Raw genomic sequence first — 19,408 nt, 5'->3', positions numbered from 1 at the left:
CTTCCAAAGAACACCCAGGGCTGATCTCCTTTAGGATGGACTGGTTGGATCTCCTTGCAGTCCAAGGGACTCTCAAGAGTCTTCTCCAACACCACACTTCAAAAGCATCAATTCTTTGGTGCTCAGCCTTCTTCACAGTCCAACTCTCACATCCATACATGACCACTGGAAAAACCATAGCCTTGACTACACGAACCTTTGTTGGCAAAGTAATGTCTTTGCTTTTAAATATGCTATCTAGGTTGGTCATAACTTTCCTTCCAAGGAGTAAGCGTCTTTTAATTTCATGGCTGCAATCACCATCTGTAGTGATTTTGGAGCCCAGAAAAATAAAGTCTGACACTGTTTCCACTGTTTCCCCCATCTATTTCCCATAAAGTGATGGGACCAGATGCCATGATCTTCGTTTTCTGAATGTTGAGCTTTAAGCCAACTTTTTCACTCTCCTCTTTCACTGTCATCAAGAGGCTCTTTAGTTCTTCACTTTCTGTCATAAGGGTGGTATCATCTGCATATCTGAGGTTATTGACTGGTTCATGTCCAGTTCTAACTGTTGCTTCCTGACCTGCATATAGGTTTCTCAAGAGGCAGGTCAGGTGGTCTGGTATTCCCATGTCTTTCAGAATTTTACACAGTTTACTGTGACCCATACAGTCAAAGGCTTTGGCATAGTCAATAAAGCAGAAATAGATGTTTTTTTGGAACTCTCTTGCTTTCTCGATGATCCAGCAGATGTTGGCAATTTGATCTCTGATTCCTCTGCCTTTTCTAAAACCAGCTTGAACATCTGGAAGTTCACAGTTCAGAAAGCTTAGCCATATTCTATTTTGGAGATGGTGGAGAGAAACAGGTGCTCTGCACAAGAGTGTAGGTGGAAGGAAGAAGAAGTTTGTTTCACTGTCTATGAAAGGCACCCTGTGATACCTATCGTCATTCTAAATGCACCTGCCTTTGACTCAGCATCTCCGTCTAGAAATTTGACCTACAGATATGTTCACATCTAATTGAAATGCCTAACGGATAGCAATCTTCATTGCAGCATTGTTGATCACCACAAAAAAAATCTGAACCAATATAAATGTTCAGCAGTATAACACTGATGAAATAAATTATAATTCATTCACACAATGAAATAGTAGACTAGTACGATATGTGGTCTGATACCCCAGCCCATCCATTTACATGTAAATCATAAACAATAAGACAGGTAGTATAACAATAACAAAGAAAGAATAAGACAGGTCTAAACTGGTATAATCCTGAAGGAAATCAACCTTGGAAAGACTGACGCTGAAGCTGAAGCTCCAATACTTTGGCCACCTGATGTGAAGAGCCGACCATTGGAAAAAACTCTGATGCTGGGAAAAGAGAAGGGGGCAGCAGAGGATGAGATGGTTAGATAGCATCACTGACTCAAGGACATGAATCTGAGCAAACTCCGGGAGATGGTGAAGGACAGAGGAGCCTGGCGTGCTGCAGTCCATGGAGTTGCAAAAATCAGACACAACTTAGTGACTGAATAACAACAATAAGCCAGTATAAAACAATGGCCAATGTGTATCTTTAACTAAAAAAAGAAAAAAGCTTTGGTGTGTATGTGACCATGATAATGAACAGTGTATATAATATGCTACTGTTTGGGGAGAGAAATTTGTTTTTCACTGTATGGCTTTTTATAACACTTGAATTTTTTTTTCCATGGACACATGTTATCTACTCAAAAGAAATCAAGTAAACTACAAATGACTAAATACATTAAAATTAGAGGAAAAAATAACATTGAAAATAAAAATCAATCCTTCATGTGTGTATAAGGGAGAAACTGAACTTAGAGAAAGTTGAAAACATTCCCAGTGATAAAAATAGGGATGTGTTATAGATTTAGAATAATGTATTTCTGTTTACGCTTAAACTGATCCTGTATCTTTTCAAATGAGATCGCCAAGAGTGATGATTTTGGTTTTAGAAAACTGAGTCATAGCCCTTCTGTTGGCTAGTTACAGAGTGAAGAGCAGACAGACAGATGTACCTGAAAGACACCACAGGCTTTTCCTCAGTGTGTTAGTTAAGATTAAGTTCAACTGCTAATGAAGAAACTCAATGACCCTGCTTAAATTAACAGTTTATTTTTCTCTTACATAAAAATGTGGAGGCAGGCAACCCAAGGCTTCAATTCCTACAATGGCCCCCTTCACCCACAGCCTGAGGAATATGGCGCCCCCAACCAGCACATCCGTGTCTGAAGTTGCAGGACAAAGGAGAAACAGCCCTGCTCTTTAAAGAGGCCTCATGAAAGTGCCATACAACACCCCCACTTGTACATTATTGGCCAGAATTTAGTTATGTCACATACTTAGAGTCAGGAAATAGTCTCTAACTGGGCAGGTAAACACCAGAGGCTCCAAAGGATATGGATCTTAGGTGGTAACTATTATGTTATAATTGAGCAACATTTCATATTTACCAGAGTCACCCAAGTGATCAAATAAAGTAATCAGCAGACTTCTATAAACTATTTTGTTTGGGTACTTTGCCCACGAGTGCCAAATATGTACATATATTTTTAATCTATAACTAAGTACGTCTATGGGCTTCCCTAATGGCTCAGTGGTAAAGAATTTGCCTGTCAATGCAGGAGACACAGGTTTGATACCTGGGTCAGGAATATCCCCTGGAGAAGGAAATGGCAACCCACTCCAGTATTCTTGCCTGGAGAATCCCATGGACAGTGGAGCCTGGAGGGGTATAGTCCATGGGGTTGCAAAAGAGTTGGACATGACTTAGCAACTAAACAATAACAGGTGTGGTTATGCCTCATTTTTCTTATATTAATCACACTGACCAGTGAGGCGAACCCCTTAAGCAAATTTAAGATAACTGATGCTTCCCCCTTCAAACACCAACACTTTTTGATAACAGTGTCTAATATATGTTACCTGCCTTCTTGCCTTTCAAAACAGCAAAGCACAGATCATAACTTTTCTTGTTAGCTTGTCCTAACAAACATGCACCTCCATGCTAAGTGGCAACATCATTCTCTCCTTTCTCAAGGTCGCGGTGTCATCCTTCAGCCCCTCTTATACCTACTGCAGAAACACGCTCCCACGCTCCGTTTATTTTTTGCCAAGGATCTGCTGTTGATAGGGAAGATTTGTTTGTTACGAATGTGATGTAATTGGGACTTGGGTATAGTTAAGGACATTCTAGTCCATTTAGGGGTAACCAGGGGCATTTTTCTTTTATTTCAGTTAGGCCTCTTAAGTTTAAGAAACATGCTTCCTCTTTATGTAACAAAACTATAGCTTTTCTAAGGTACTGATGTATCTACTTTAGAATAACCAGAGCCTTTCTAGTAACTTCCAGGAAAGGAGAAAGAACCAAGGAGGTAAAGATGCTGAACTCATGTAAAGAGAATTTTTTACATCCTCTTAAAACTGATCTGTTTCACTGCAAGGTAAAGCAAGTCAACAATCATCATGATCTTTGTTTCCCCGCAAGGTAACGGAGAGGGAGTTAAAATCTGGAGGTGCCAACACACAGGTGACAGAGAAGAACAAGAAGGAGTACATTGAGAGGATGGTGAAATGGCGGGTGGAGCGCGGCGTGGTGCAGCAGACCGAGGCACTGGTGCGGGGCTTCTACGAGGTGAGGCCTGGCCCAGCAGGGTCTTGTTAGGAGAAGGGAGAGGAAGAACGAGGCAGGAAGAGGGCTCAGCTCTACTCACCAGCATGCAGGGAGGACCCCCTGAGGGTGTTGGGAGAGGGGTCAGAGTTCTCTGGGAAACCCAGCTCTTGTGGTCTCACAAAACCCACGTCAGTGTGGCCCTGCTGAGCCATTTGTGAAAACACATGGCCCATCCTGCCAAGACGCGTGTGTGTTGCATCCCCTTTTATTCAGTGAGATAAAGATGAGTGAAGTGAAGGCACTGGAGGGAATTATCCACTCTGGCTAGATTTTTTATTTTCTTACAGGCAGATCTCTGACATATTGTAGGTTTAGTTCCAGACCTCAGCAATAGAGCCATTGGCGCAATAAAGCACGTCACATCAGTTGTTTAGATTCTCAGTGCAGTAAAAGTTCTGCTCATACTATACTGTAGTCTATTAAGTGTGCCACAGTATTATATCTAAAAAACCAATGTACATACCTTATCTAAAAAAACTACCCATCATCTCATGACCTTGGGTTCCCGCAAACCTACAATTTGTGAAAAATGACGTATCTGCAGAGTGCAATAAAGCAGAACACAATCAAAGGACATATGTCTGTGGTGTCACTTTGTGCAACATAATCCATGCAGAGGTGCTAAATCAGCAGTGACTTATGAAATAAGCTGCATGAAGTCGCATGTGAAACTTTTGAAAATTATAAAACACTATAGAATTTAAATAATCTGTCATTCAATAAAAAAGTTTTTTAAAAAGCATCAGAGATCAATAATAATTTTTTAAAAAAGAGGACACTGACAGCTGCTAGGCTTCCTGTTTGCCAAAACTTGACATAGTTAGATTTTTCCAGTTTAGAAACAAGGGCTTGGGTGTTTGAAGGTATTCTTTGCTGCTCTGCTGGAGATCAGAGTGAGTGACTGGCTGGTCCACCAGTGTGATTAAAGGAGGTGTCTGCTGCAGGTGTTCAGTGATACCACATACATTCAGCAACAAGATGTAAAGCCAGAGCTCAGACCCCTCTAATCAAGCAGGTCCTCCCAGATCTTTGAAGGAGGGAGGGAAGAAGTGACGGGGAGGAGGGAAGAAAAAAACAATTGTTTTAATATATAAAGTCCATTCTCAGGAAATAAGTCCTAGTTTGTATGTGGAAGAGAGGATTCCTTTTAAGTGAAGTGATAGCACTAATAGCTACTGAATCACTCCAAAGCAAATTGGCCTTTAAAATGTAGTGTTACTGGGAAACTTAAATGTGACTACAGAAAGGCAAGTCAGTCTGGTTTATAACATCATTCCAAGAGGGAATATCAGAGGTAACGAAAAGCAGGGGACCTTTTTTGAGTTCCCAGTTCATTAAGGTGTTGTGCTTCAGAATGTCATGATTTACTTAAACGTGATAACACACTGGGAGAGGGGGGAAAGGTTGCGAACAGTGGTGAGCTTCCCAGCTTAGCCCACAGAAGTGGTAATGATGAATGTAACCTCTCGATAACATTGGGTCTGTAGGCTAAAGCTTAATTTGGATTTCAGGTGGTGGACTCAAGGCTGGTCTCCGTGTTTGATGCCAGGGAGCTGGAGCTGGTGATCGCTGGCACGGCAGAGATTGACCTGGCCGACTGGCGGAACAACGCCGAGTACCGGGGAGGTGAGCGAGCGGGGCTTGTGATGGCTCAGCTCCCACAGACACAAGCTATAACTTCTTAAAAACATTATTGATTTGAAATTGACATAACAAAATTAACCATTTCTTTCCTATGTTACATTTTATCATTTTATTTTTTATTTTTATTGAAATATAGTTGATCTTCAATGTTCTGTTAGTTTCAGGTATGCAGCAAAATGTTACAGTCATATGTATATAAATTATACATTCGTTTTTCATATCCTCCTCCAATACAGGTGATTATAAGATATTGAGTATATAGTTTAAAATAACCATTTTAAATCCACAAACAATAAATGCTAGAGAGGGTATGGAGACAAGGGAACCCTCCTACACTGTTGGTGGGAATCCAACTTGGTATAGCCACTGTGGAGAACAGTATGGAGGTTCCCTAAAAGAGCTAAAAATAGAGTTACCATATAATCCTACAATTCTACTCCTGGGCATATATCCAGAGAAAAACATGGTCCGAAAAGATACAAGCACCTCAGTGTTCATTGTAGCACTGCTTACAATAGCCGAGACATGGAAGCAACCTAGATGTCCATCAACAGTGAAATGGATAAAGAAGATGTGTTACACAGAGACAATGGAATATTACTCAGCCGTTAAAAAGAATAAAATAATGCCATTTGCAGCAACATGGATGGACCTAGCAATTGTCATGCAGAGTGAAGTAAGTCAGACAGAGAAGGAGAAATATCACATAACATCCCTTATATGCAGAATCTAAAAAGAAATACAAATGAACTTATTTACAAAAAAGAAACAGACTCACAGACTTAGAGGACAAATTTATGGTTGTCAGGGGGAAAGAATGGGAAGAAGAGATGGTTTGAAAATTTGGATTCAACATGTACACTCTGCTATATTTAAAATCGGTAACCAACAAGGACCTACTATACAGCACAGGGAACTCTGCTCAGTGTTATGTGACGGCCTGGATGGGAAGGGAGTTTGAGGGAGAATGTATACATGTATATGTATACATTGTAGCACTCATTGGCTGAGTCCCTTACTTATCCACCTGAAACTATCACAATATTGTTCATCGGCTACCCCCCAATATAAAGTAAAAAGTTAAAAAAAAATAACCATTTTAAAGGGAACAGTGCAGCAGCATTTAGTGCATTGTAGATGTGGTACAACCATCCCCTCTCAGTGGTTTCAAAACATTTTCTTTGTCCCCAAGGGAAATCCAGGACCTGTGAAGCAGTTGCTCCCCATTCCTCTCCCCACTCCCCACCCCCAGCAGCCATCAGTCTATGCGGATGTACCCATGCCGGATATTTCATATAAATAGAAATATACTGTTTGGCCTTTGGGGTCTGGCTTCTTTCACTTAGTAAGGTTTGTTTGTGTTATAGTATGACTCAGTGTTTCATTCCTTTTTATGGCTGAATAATATTCATATATATATTTCTGTATGTTCAGTTCAGTTCAGTCCCTCAGTCGTATCCAACTCTTTGCGATCCCATGGACCACAGCACCCCAGGCCTCCCTGTCCATCACCAACTCCTGGAGTTTACCCAAACTCATGTCCATCGAGTTGGTGATGCCATCCAGCCATCTCATCCTCTGTCGTCCCCTTCTCCTCCCACCTTCAATCCTTCCCAGCATCAGGGTCTGTGCAAATGAGTCAGCTCTTCGCATCAGATGGCCAAAGTATTGGAGCTTCAGCTTTAACATCAGTCCTTCCAGTGAACACTCAGGACTGATCTCCTTTAGGATGGACTGGTTGGATCTCCTTACAGTCCAAGGGACTCTCTCTCAAGAGTCTTTTCAACACCGCATTTCAAAAGCAGCTTGCTGTTCCCTGCATATTTATTCTTCATTCTCATCATTATAGCCCCTCCTCCACTCACACAAGCCTTCACATGCTTAACTCACACCTCTGAGGTGAGTTACACCTTCCGTTTGATGAAGCTTTTCTTCTTTCTGCCCCAGCCCAGCCTTCTTTCTTCATCTTTGAGTACTTCTTGCACTTGCAGTCTATCATTTTCCTTCAGCGACTGCCCCAAGCCTGGTTTCTGTACTGTCCTGTGAGGCCCCATACTCCGTCCATGGGCCCAACTCCTCTCAGGCCAGGGCTGGCCAGAGCACAGCAGCTCTAAGGGCACCACAGGCTGCGGGGAGAGCCCAGCATCTTCCGTTCACCAAGACTGACGTTCACCTTTCTTAAGTCCTAGATGCTCCCACAGTGCGTGGTTACCAAGAGCTAAGACATCAGAACAAAGACAATATGAGGAAATGAACCCCAAAGATCTCTTCCAGACCTCACCACTTATTGTGTACATTTATCTCAGGCAGGAAAGTGACTCCTAGGAGCCCAGTTATTTAAATAGAAAGCAGACATCCCTGAGGACATCCCTGAGAACATAAAACCTTTTTTGTAAAATGCCTCTTTTCTCAATTGGCTTTTGTTTTTGAACTTGACTCAGTTACACACATTGTTTCAGACCTACCTGAAGGCCACCACTAGAGAAATGAGCAGATCTAGAGTAGCTGTTGAGTTCTTAGCACATCTAATATGTATTTCATCTCCCCCACCTCTCCTCCCCTCTCTGCATCCTCTCTGTCTCCCTCCTGCTTCCGCTCAGGTTATCATGATGGGCATCTTGTGATCCGCTGGTTCTGGGCTGCAGTGGAGCGTTTCAACAATGAGCAGAGACTCAGATTACTGCAGTTCGTCACAGGAACATCAAGTGTGCCCTACGAAGGCTTTGCAGCCCTGCGAGGAAGCAACGGGCTTCGGCGTTTCTGCATAGAGAAATGGGGGAAAATTACATCTCTTCCCAGGTATGGAGCTCCCACTCCACTTCAGGAAACCTGCTGAAGAAGGCCAAGTCCAGTGTATTATTTGAGCTTGAGCAATCATCCGTTGGGATGGAATTCTTTCCTATTGCCCAGTATATTGTTCTGAGTCATCAGTGAAAGATGTGGGGGAGAAGTCTCAGGGAAGTGCATTCAGGTCATACTTCTAGTCATTTTTTGATGATTGATGGTATTGGGGCTATTGGTTTCATGGTCCATGGGTCAGTCGTATGTGGCCCAATTTAATTTAAAGAGGAATGTCTTGCTTGGGGGAAGGGGGATGCCCAGAGGCTGGAAGCCCAAAGTGGCCCTTCCAGCACTGAGTCTGCTGTTCTGTTGTTACTGACCAAGGTTCTTGGACTCTTTAATCTATAGAAATTATAGAAAGAGACTAGAAATCTGTAGAAAGAGACTAGGTGAGAAATTCAGGCAGAGGCTCCTCCGACTGCAGCCTAAGGAAGAACAAGCAACAGGTCCCTTTGCTCACTCCACCAGGAGGAGTGAGCTGGTCCCTTAAATGGCATGGGGTGGGAGCTGACGGGTGGCTCAGGCTGGAGCAGTGGCTTAGGTACTCTGCCCACCCAGTGGATAGTGCTGTGTGCCGTCCCCCACTTTTGCTCTCAGCACCTCAGAAATGGCAATTGGGTTTTGGCCTTTTGTATCTTTTTGTTCATATTGTTCATATTAAACCCCTGGCTGTGCATTATGGGCAGTTATTTTTAGTTTCTTTGTGTTCTGTTGCTCGAGGAGATGTTCGTCCAGGTGCAAGTATTGAAGTGAATGGTGCCAGGTCCCAGCCTGTCTCACTAGGGCGTATCACTTGATACACAGGGAATTATGTACATATTGTGTTTTTCTACTATGATTTAAAACATGTGCAGACAAAACCGTATGTATCTTGGGTCTCTAGAGTGGCTTCTATACAGTAAGCTATCGAGGAAATTATTGTGTGATAATGCAGAAAAGGAGGTACTAGAGCTCCAGGCAGTTTAACAGAATCTTGTCCCTGCACCTTGAGTTTTCATCCCAACACATCTTCTGTGCTTTCTGTGCCGCTTTGGATGGCATATTCTCCTGCTCAGTGAAATAAGGAGCACTAAAGAGAGGCTTCTGTGTAGCTACTAAAGTCATAAATGCCACTCAGCAAATAGAAGAAAAGATCGGTCCACATTACTCTCTTCTACTGTGATGTTTTCTAATTGTAAGAGAAGATTCATATTTAATTCAGCTCTGTTTCTACATGGCCTCTGAGATGCTTTGCTAATCCCTTTTGTGGCAGGATTTATTGAACTATAATTTTTATCTAGCTTTCCTACTCTTTATAGCATCCTGGAGATAATTCATGTGAGCGTAGGAGGCCCAGGAAACAGAGAACGTGCCCCGCTGGTTAATAACAGCCCGAAGCCTTGGGGGCTTTTCAGCTCTGTCTTCACCCAATTAGATCAGCAGACCCTCAGTGCTCATTTGCATGGTTCTGCTGACAGCTGAACCTCCTGAATGAAGTCTGGCAAGAAAATCAGGCTCAAAAGGCAAGATTTCCATTTGTTGGGTTTAATGATAGGTTTGAAGGTTGAGGTTCTTTGGAAGCATTTTGTTCTTACTTTAAAGACGTGAGTTTGAGTCACATTTGGTGATACCCTACTCCCAGAGTAAGCACCTCAGTGTGCATGTGGATGGGGATAAGGGGGCATGGCTGAGCTACACAATGCACCTGCCCAGAGGGGCTGAGTCCAGGGAGGAACAGAACCAGATGGTGCGTAGTTACAACCCCAGTTGGAATCAGAGGAGAGCAAAGAAGAGACAGTAAAAGCATGGATGCTATGAGGTTGTAGGACAGAGGCCTAATCCTGACTGAATTGACAGAAGATGTCACAGAGAAGCTGGCGTTCAGGTGAGCCATGAGGGGCAAGGAAGGGCAGAGGGGATTCCAGGCTGGAGCAACAGCAAGAGCAAGGCCTGGAGGTGGAAAGGTCAGCTATGTTCAGGAAGGAGCGCCAAGCAGGCATGGAGGACAAGGTGTCTAACGTGACATTTGCAGGGGACATCGTTGAGAGAGCAAGTTTGGTGGGCCACAGAGAGAAGACCCCATTGAGAAGTCTGTGCTATTATTTAGGAAACAGAAGTCGTTGCTTTTGTCACTGAGGTCAGAAATTGAGTCTAATTACATATATGCTCTGGGAAGCTTTGAAATTTGTATTAATCCTATTAACCCACACAGAACTAACAGAGTGGGCATCAGCTTATGAAAAGGAAATGGCATCCCACTCTAGTACTCTTGCCTGGAAAATCCCAAGGACAGAGGAGTCTGACAGGCAACAGTCTATGGGGTCTCAAAAGAGTCAGACATGACTGTGCAACAAGAACAACACTGACCTTCTGAACAGGCTCTGCACATCTGGGCTAAGGCATCCCTAGAAAAGTTGCTGTGCTTCGAGCCCCAGAAAGGGTTCCTGGGGGAAGCAGGGACTTCATCCTGGGCCAGAAGGGCCCCAAGAAGAGCTGAGAGGCCTCCAAGAGGACAGTGAAGATGACCCTCTGAGTATGAACCCCCAACTAGTCTCCCTTGTATCTTCTGAAGATTCAAGAACCTGGAAAGTGTCACCTAGGGTGGAGAGAAAGAAATGGCCTCTGAATTCCAAGAATGGTAGTTCAGAGAGACCTGGCTAGGCCATGTGGCAGGTGTCAAAAGCCCAGGAAAGCAGGAGAGCCACGCACCCATGGGGTGATCCAGCTCTGCAGAGACTGTGAGCCTCGTGTGCACTGCCCACACTCTGAGGAGAGATGGTCTAGGCTGCCTTCTCCTCAGACCTTCCCTCTAGAAAGACAGCTGGCCTCCTAGGTGAGGGAGCCAAATAGCATCACACAAAGCCGTGCATCAGTCCAAGTCCTTGCCTTCTAGAGTGTGGGGGGGGCGGTTAGAACAAAGACTCTGGGGGCAGGGTTTATAGTTTTACAGAGCCTGGTGAAAAAACTTCATAAATCACCATCACTAGAGCATAGCAGGGGTGGGATGGTCACTGGGGCTAAGGTCAAGGAGCTGGCAGGCCAGGGCTCTGAACAGTCAGCCATGTGAACTCAGAAGCTACACAGTATGGTGGGAAGACCTGAAGTGGAAAACATTTAAGCCAATTACCAGAAATGTTAACCAATGTGTTCCTCAGGGGGTCAGAAGGTGTGGAAGGTAGATCTAGATCACTGTGGTCAAACGTGTTTAACACAGAGAGAGGGTCCCTTTACACCCCAACCTAGTTTAAGCAGGCATACTCCTGAGTATGTATCTGAAATGCTAGTTCTTCAAAACAGTTGGTGTTTAGTCACTAAGTCGTGTCTGACTCTTTTGCAAACCCTTGGACTGTAGCCCGCCAGGCTCCTCTGTCCATGGGATTTTCCAGGCAAGAATACTGGAGTGGGTTGCCATTTCCCTCTGCAGGGGATCTTCCTGACCCAGGGATGGAGCCCATGTCTCCTGCACTGGCAGGCAGATTCCTTACCATTGAGCCACTATACCTCATCCTTATTATCTATAGGTAGTACTCTCTACTTTCTACCCCGTCCTATTTGTTAAAATAAAATGCCAAACAAAACTTGTAGTTTGAAGAAAAATGGTATGAAATTCAGGGGAGCAGAAATTTTTGATCAAAAAATTGAAAAGTAATGATCTAGAATTGGCATTGGGGAGGAAAAAAGTATTCATCCATCCAACAGCCCAGAATGCAGCCAGGTAAACAATGGCTGTCTCCACTCATGAGGGCTGAGAATGCTAGGGCTTGTAGGCCAGACCAAAAGACAGGAGAGTTTCCTTACTGTGAAACTTGGTAAGGAAAAGCTTGGAAGGAAAGAAGACTTGGGAGCTGGTCAGGGTAGACACAGCACAGGCAGTGTGGAAATAGAGTAAAGGAGAGGAGGAAAGCTTAGGGGGTTACATTTCAAGTATGGACGAGAAAAACAGAATTATGAGTCAGGAGCAGGTGAACTGGACTAAAATTCTAATATGAACATGTTTCACTGCAGAGGTAAACTGAACCCAAGCCCAGGATGCAGGTGGAGACCTGGTTCAGTTAGTATTGGCTTACTCTATAGTGATGGTTTGTGAGGGTGGAGGCAGGGAAGGTGATTTTGTCCCCCAGGGGACATATAGCAATGTCTGGAGACATTTTTGATTGTTGGGTAGGGGTTCTGCTGGCCTCTATCAGGGAGAGGCCAAGGATACTGCTGAACACCTATAAGACATGGGTCAGCCCCTCCTGGTGAAAAGTCATCAAGCTCCAAGTATCAGTGGTGCCTGAAGCCCTGCTCTCTAGGCTGACAGGCTACAAAGGAGGCATGAAGGAGCCATTGGGCGTCCCTGTGAGAAACTGACAGCCACTGAGAAATTGTCCAGAAGTGAAGGGAGAGAGATGTTCATAGGAAGAGCTGTCAAATGTTTCAATGAGCTTGGGGAGGTGCGCATAGAGAATGCACCTCTGGATGGGGGAATCAAGAGGTTATTGACAAATTTGGAAAAGAGTAGATTCAGCAGTGATAGAGTGAGAACCTGCCTGGTGACTGAAGCTGTAGTTGGGAAGTGGAAGAAGATGACATGAAAAGGAGACACGAGGACTTCCCTGTGTTAGTGGTTAGCAGTCTAGTGGTTAAGACTTCATACTTTCACTGCAGGGGACATGAGTTCGATCCCTGGTTGGGGAACTAAGGTCCCGAAAGCCAGGTGGTGTGGCCAGAAAAGGAAAAAAAAAGAAAAAAAAAGACACAACTTAAGTAACTGACCTCACAACTGGCTATACAGCCAGCTACAGTGGGTAGTGATGCTGCCCCTTTTTGTTATAATATTTACTCTTAACCAACCTTAAAGTGGTCTCTACTGCAGAGAAGCAAGGCTGACTTCGGCCCTATCTTGGTTCACATTTTGATCAAAAACTTGGAAAACATTGAGGAGATAGGGAGATGAATTGTGTAGATGACACGGATTAGAAGTATCACAGATAATACTGTGATGGATTGCAATCCAAATCCAGCATGATCTCAAAATGCTGGAACCCCAGAATAATACTGACAGAGTGCAGTTTGACCCAGCACAAATGATCAGACCCAGTGGAGTTCCAAAATGTCAGCTGCACAAACACGAGATGAGGCCAGTTCATTTGCCAGCAGGCAGGTGGAAAAAGCCAAGAGTCTGAAGTCCTCACAAGGGGGACACAGTTCCTAAAATCATGATTGCAACTGTGTTTGCATTATTAAGAAACTCTGATGCTTAAATTATGATTCATGGTTGACGAAAGGCACTTGTGTGTGCTCTATTCTCACATCAACCCTCTGATGTGCATGAAGCATGTATTATTACCCCATTTACAAGTGAGGAAACTGAGGCCCACAAAGACTCATTGACTTTCCCAAGGTTGTAAAACTAGTCAATGACTGGACTGCGATCAGAATAGAGGCCTTCCAAAGTCTGGTTCTGTGCTGTCTCCATGCCCCACCTCACCTGAGAGCACTGGACCCAGTGCCCAGGGAATGATGCATTCAGGTCCTCGGTGCTGTCAGACCACATGGAGGGGACCGAGGACTTAGGAATGCAGAATCCAATCATGATTTGATAATTTTTATTCATTCTATATTACTGACTAAGATGTATCAATATTTAAGAGCTAACCAAGGCTATAGATGAATGCAGTAAGAGCAGCTCTTGTTCAGACTAGGTCTTGAAGAGGTGCCATTTGCTAAAGTTTCAGTGTATTTCCAGAAATTAACTTCTATAGAATCAATCTGATCCCAACTGTTTTGTAAATAGATGATTTTTTTCCTGTATTATTTCCACTCATGAGTGATAGTTAAAATGACCAGATTAAGAAACCCAAGAAGATTCTATCTGCCCGTATCCTGCCCCTGGCTTTTGGAATTCAGCCAGTTCCAAAAGTACACTTGGCATTTTTCTGTCCCTCTTAATTGGGCTTCCCTGGTGGCTCAGTTGGTAAAGAATCTGCCTACAATGTTGGAGACCCAGGTTCAAGCCCTCAGTCAGGAAGATCCCCTGGAGAATGGAATGGCTACCCACTCCAGTATTCTTGCCTGGGAAATCCCATGGACAGAGGAGCCTGGGCAGAGGGCTACAGTCCATGGGTCACAAGAATCAGATCTGACTTAGCAACTAAAGCACCACTACCACTACCAATTAAGTTGGTTAGCAGGGTGCAGTCCTGGTCCGTACACTGGCACGTGGCAAGGGAAGCCATTCTTCATCTAGGCCAGACACTGGCCCACAGAGATGGGCCTGTAGGATGAAGAACATGACGACATAAGCAGAACCCAGGGCAGGTGGCACTGGGATGCTGCTGGCCCCCAGGAAGGATTATCCCACAAATGCAGCTGTTCTTGGAAATGCAGCATCTTTGCTCCAGGTTACGCAAGCCCCACTGTGAACTGTAAAGGAATCAGACCGTCTTCAGGACACACCTGCCTTGATGGAGCATTGGATCTCAGAGCTCCATGGTGTCCATTGGCACCTCTAAGTCAATACACAGGGTTTACAGAAGCCCAGAATTCAGAGTTGGGCAGGGAGACTTGGGAATATGACTGTAATACTAATTATGTTTTCTGCCTCCTTCACCGACCACATCCAGCTTCATCTCTTAATTGTAGAATGCCACTGGTTTGCTAGTACAGTGCTGGTATAGTGTGGTTTGCTTCCAAATACAGACTCTCCCAGTTCTAGGTATTCTAGTCCCGTACTGTTCTATTCACATCTGGAAGGCTGTGGTTCTTTGCAGCGTGTGCATGGTGGTGCTAAAACACAGTTCCGCTCCCTTTTGATTCGCTTTTTGATTCACAGATTCAGACTGATCACAGAACTAGCCAAGCCAGTTGTATCACTGAAACAAACACCTTGACCAGCCTTTTCTCCCCCATTCAGGGCACACACGTGCTTCAATCGATTGGATCTTCCACCTTATCCCTCGTACTCCATGTTGTATGAAAAGCTGTTAACGGCAGTAGAAGAAACCAGCACCTTTGGACTTGAGTGAGAAACTGGCAACTTCCCTGACATTTTCCTGGCCAGTGACATCATCCTTTCCCTTTCCCTGAATCAACTCTCCTTTGATTTTGGTATTCTGTGATTTTCATTTTCAAACCAAATCAGGATTGACGAGCTGTGCATGAAGAATTGCCTTCTTCTAAGATCTAACCTTCAGGCTTATCTCCTCTACTTTCAATGAACTGCTAGCCTGTATGCAATATTTAAAAAAACAGCTGTCTCAAGGTCTGTGTATATCTCCACATACCTCCATTACTAACAATGAAATATGAATGCAAGTTATGCTACACTTGACCAAATGGTAATAAATGTTTACTTCCATTTCTATGATTTAAGGGGAAATTTGAGCATTAAGTATTCCAAGCTTTTCTACACCCATGTCTTCTGAGCAGAACTACCATTTTTTTTTTTTTTATAATTTCTAACAACCAACTTCAGAATAGGAGCTGATCAACTCTTTCTTTTCTTCCCATTCTAATTTTCCCTGGGCATCCAATCCATCCAAAAACAGCAGTGGCTAAACCGAAATTTTGATATATTCAACTCGTGATTTGTATGTGGCATCAGCCCCATCAGCTGGAACTAGCCTAGACATATGGTGCAAATATCATACTTTCCAACCAATAATAACAGCAAGAAAAACACCTCCTGCTGATGCAATGCAGGGCATCCCAGTGGTTGTGGGGATTATGGTTCGACTTGAGTTCAGAGAAGTCTGGGGGTGGGGACACACCCCCTGTGAACACCCACCACCCAAGAAGCACAAACTTGTGCACACGTCCAAGAAGGAGATCGCATTATGTAGCATAAACAATGAGGCTTCTACCCCCTGATGTTGTATAGAAGTGCTGAAGCAAACAGGAGAAAGGGGGAAAGGACATCAGGACGGTTTAGAAGGACATATTCAGTTGCTCTGAATACCTGGTTTCTGTACTGTTTTATTTTGCTTTGTTTGATCACAGGTCTCTTTCCCAGAGGGAAAAAAAAAAATGTCTTGATAATCTCATGACTTCCATTCAAGCCAAGTAATTACTTGTTTGGCAAACAAACTTTTATTTCAACTTTGATAGCATTTTTATTTTTCATGTTTACTTTTCAATTTTTCTTCACCATGGTGTTCAAATTCCTTCACATCTGATTGTCCGCAGGGACCACACTAAATCAGAAGCTGCAGAGAGCGTTGGTGCTTGTTAGGGATCAAGGGCAAAATAATACATCTCCTTCCTCCATAGCAATCCTCTTGGAGCAGAGACCTAACTCCCCAAAGGCATACCAATTTGTGTCAAATAGGGATCCAGTTTCTTTTAGCATTCAGTAAAGAGATGTCTCAGTAAATGTAGTGTTTCAGAGTAATAGTTGCAGGCTCCAGAGACAGCCTGACCTCTTGATTACTTTTGGAAGAAACCCAAACATGATGGTCATTTGCTATTTTTCTAATATTGTTATCCATGTTGTCTGAAATATGTTGTAAATGAAAGTGTTTTTCTTCACTGGGAAAAGAAATGTTGAAATGTTACATTGTTGTCTTTCAATATATATTAAACAAGGGGAAAACGTGAGAAATGTGGGCAAGTTAATTTCATCTGGAACCATGTCTTGTATTCATGTTGGTTTGTGTCCGGACAATGCATCAATTGTGTTCCCTGCCCTCCTTAAGGAAACATTCCTTTAGTAGGAATTTGAATGCCCAGCACCCCTTGCTGCTGTGTACCTGTGGTCCATCAAGGAATATGTGTGTTACAGAAATCTGGCCTTCTGTTGTTGTCTACAAAGAATATTTACTGACATAGGATGATGGAATGTGTAAGTTCCATAATGCAGAATCTGAGGGATCTGTGTAATTCAGGACATGTCTCAGCATCTGGAAAGTCATGGATTCCAATGGAGCTATTATTTATGAAATCAGGACATAAGGATAATGCAAATCATTTCACCATCCTATATGGAATAGCATCTTTAATAAAAGGAGCATCTTTCACTTTTAGAACTTGGTGTTAGATATATGTAAATACTTGTTAATTCAAGCATTCAGTTCTTTTTTTTAGGACTCATATGTTAGGCTTTGGCAAGAGAGAAAGCTGTTCCAAAATGGAGCCTGTTCCCAGGAATCTTCACAATTTACACAAGTATCTAATTAAGCTGTTAATAGATTAACTGATGTCTATTCTCCCCAATACAGAAGGAACAAGGTATGCTAGAAGATATATAGAGATAGAAAACTTAGACATGAGTGGTTTTCAACTATTTCTCCTTATTCCTACTGCTCTGACCAATGCCATGGTTCAGATATATCCCAGAAGCATTACAGGAACAGTTTTTCATAAGACTACAAAATTCCAGAAAGAAATACTGATGTCAGAGTCCCTGAAAAATGTGAAGTGTGCTTAATAGGGTCTCAGTTTCCCTTACAGCCTTGCACAGACTCCCTGAGGAAGGAAGACAAAGACGACAGACAGTTGTTATGGAAAGATCTTTATTTCTCTTTGTTCCACATTATGTTTTGTTACTTAATATATGTATAACATAATATATATATGTAATTACATGTATAACAAAACAGCGATATGACTCAATTATGCTCTTAATTTTACCATATGGAGGTGCAAACCACCCCAAATCATATAATTCATAATGAGCAAGATAGATCTCACCCATTTGTTACCATGTATAATTTATTTTTAAAGTATTTGTTTTCTCCATGGAGGCGCATTATAAAATTAACCACTTTTAAACCACGCTTTCCCTAAAACAAGATCTTTTAAGGTTATTTTTAGTAAGAGTATATTACCTTTAATTGGGGGACAAAAAAAAGTAAATATCAGAACACTTATGTGTCAATTTGAAAAATGCTTCAAAAATAATATGAAGTATTATAATAATTTTGTGTATATTCCATTTTATTCTATTATATGAAAATGATAATCTAAAAATAGAAATGGACTCTGCAGAGTCAAGAGAAGTACTATAAAGCTACTGGTTTCTTTGTAATTCCTATGTCTATAAGTTGACCGTGGTTGTGAAAATTTTTTACTACCATCGCAATTGTCATTCAAAGAGAAAATTAAGAAAAAGAGGTATACCATTTGTTGGCAGGCTTTAAATATACAGAATCTCGATCTTTTTCTCTTCTAACACATGATCATATGTCATTTAACAGTAAGTGCATTTGTATGACCAGCCCACAAGCTGGACCTTCCAGAACAGTTCTGATGTTAGATCTGTGGCACCATCAGTCCATGTGTCAAACCACGTGTCCCAAATTTGGGTTCAGAAAATTTCTCAGTTGCCACAAATGTTTTCCCAGTCAAGGTAAAACACTTTCAAATGAAAATAGTTAGAACTTTACATAACAATGTGGTGCTTTATGATTCTTATTACTATTATGTACTTCAGTGTTCATTCTTAAAACTACTGCAATACTATATTATCAAAGTCTGGGATGGATGTTCCAACCATCATAAGGTCCAAAAGAGAACGTGTTATTTTCCTGTTAGTGACATGTAGTCCCTTTGTTCTTGTAAAAAAAAAAAAAAAAAAGGTGCCTAGAGGTAGTATTTAGAGTAAATATCGTTCCATTAGCCTACTTCCTGCAGCTTCCAATTTACCTAAAGAAATGTCTATAATGATTTTGTTCAAGTCTTTGTTCTAGACAATAGCAGGAGAAGTCCTTGTTCTTGGGCTGCTTTTGCTTCCATCGACAAGAGAAATGTCACGTAATACTCAGGCCGAGCTTTCTCTTCCATCCCACCACCTTCAAGGAATGTCAATAAACACTTTGGTATGGCATTGTGTGTGCTCCTTATTGCAGACAGAAGGCTAGGGTCATGCACAACAATTTGTACCATGCCTCTGCTCTCGTTGAGTATAGGCAATAAAACCACACAGAAGACAACAGCTGCTGTGGTAAGTACTCCCCTGGGAATATTATTTATCAGAAAAGCATAATAATGTGCTCACAAGCCGTGAATAAAGGGACAGGTTTTATAACAAGTTCCTGGTGTATGCCATTTAGAATAGCACACAAAGTTTGAAATTAAGGAGTGACCTTTCTGTCGAACCAAGCATCCACTGGCTTATTGATTCCCTACCTGTTGAGATGCTTCTACCAAAGCTTCAGGCCACAGCCTGATACCTGGTGTGACCCCAGGATAAAGTTTAGCTATAGACAAAAATGTTGTGTCCAGTGGCATATACCATGACTCCCAGTGCCACAGTGACGTTCTCTTCTTATCTCCTTCC

General features: G+C 42.6%; 1 protein-coding gene across 1 annotated transcript in view; it reads left to right on the top strand.

The window, feature by feature from the left end:
- HECW1 (HECT, C2 and WW domain containing E3 ubiquitin protein ligase 1) overlaps window positions 1-18,955 on the top strand; it is a 211,042-nt gene extending 192,087 nt beyond the window's left edge. The window contains exons 22-25 of the mRNA XM_010829072.1: window positions 3,499-3,645; window positions 5,196-5,310; window positions 7,929-8,127; window positions 15,047-18,955. Of these exons, the coding sequence (XP_010827374.1) occupies window positions 3,499-3,645; window positions 5,196-5,310; window positions 7,929-8,127; window positions 15,047-15,158 (573 nt within the window). The 3' untranslated portion in view covers window positions 15,159-18,955. The remainder of the gene's footprint in view (window positions 1-3,498; window positions 3,646-5,195; window positions 5,311-7,928; window positions 8,128-15,046) is intronic.
- Window positions 18,956-19,408: the final 453 nt, after the last annotated feature.

This window comes from Bison bison, unplaced genomic scaffold (genome assembly GCF_000754665.1).
Source record: "Bison bison bison isolate TAMUID 2011002044 unplaced genomic scaffold, Bison_UMD1.0 scf7180017864499, whole genome shotgun sequence".
Taxonomy (NCBI): Eukaryota; Metazoa; Chordata; class Mammalia; order Artiodactyla; family Bovidae; genus Bison; species Bison bison.
The sequence above is the reverse complement of the archived record's forward strand: the minus strand, read 5'-3'. Positions and strand labels throughout refer to the sequence as shown.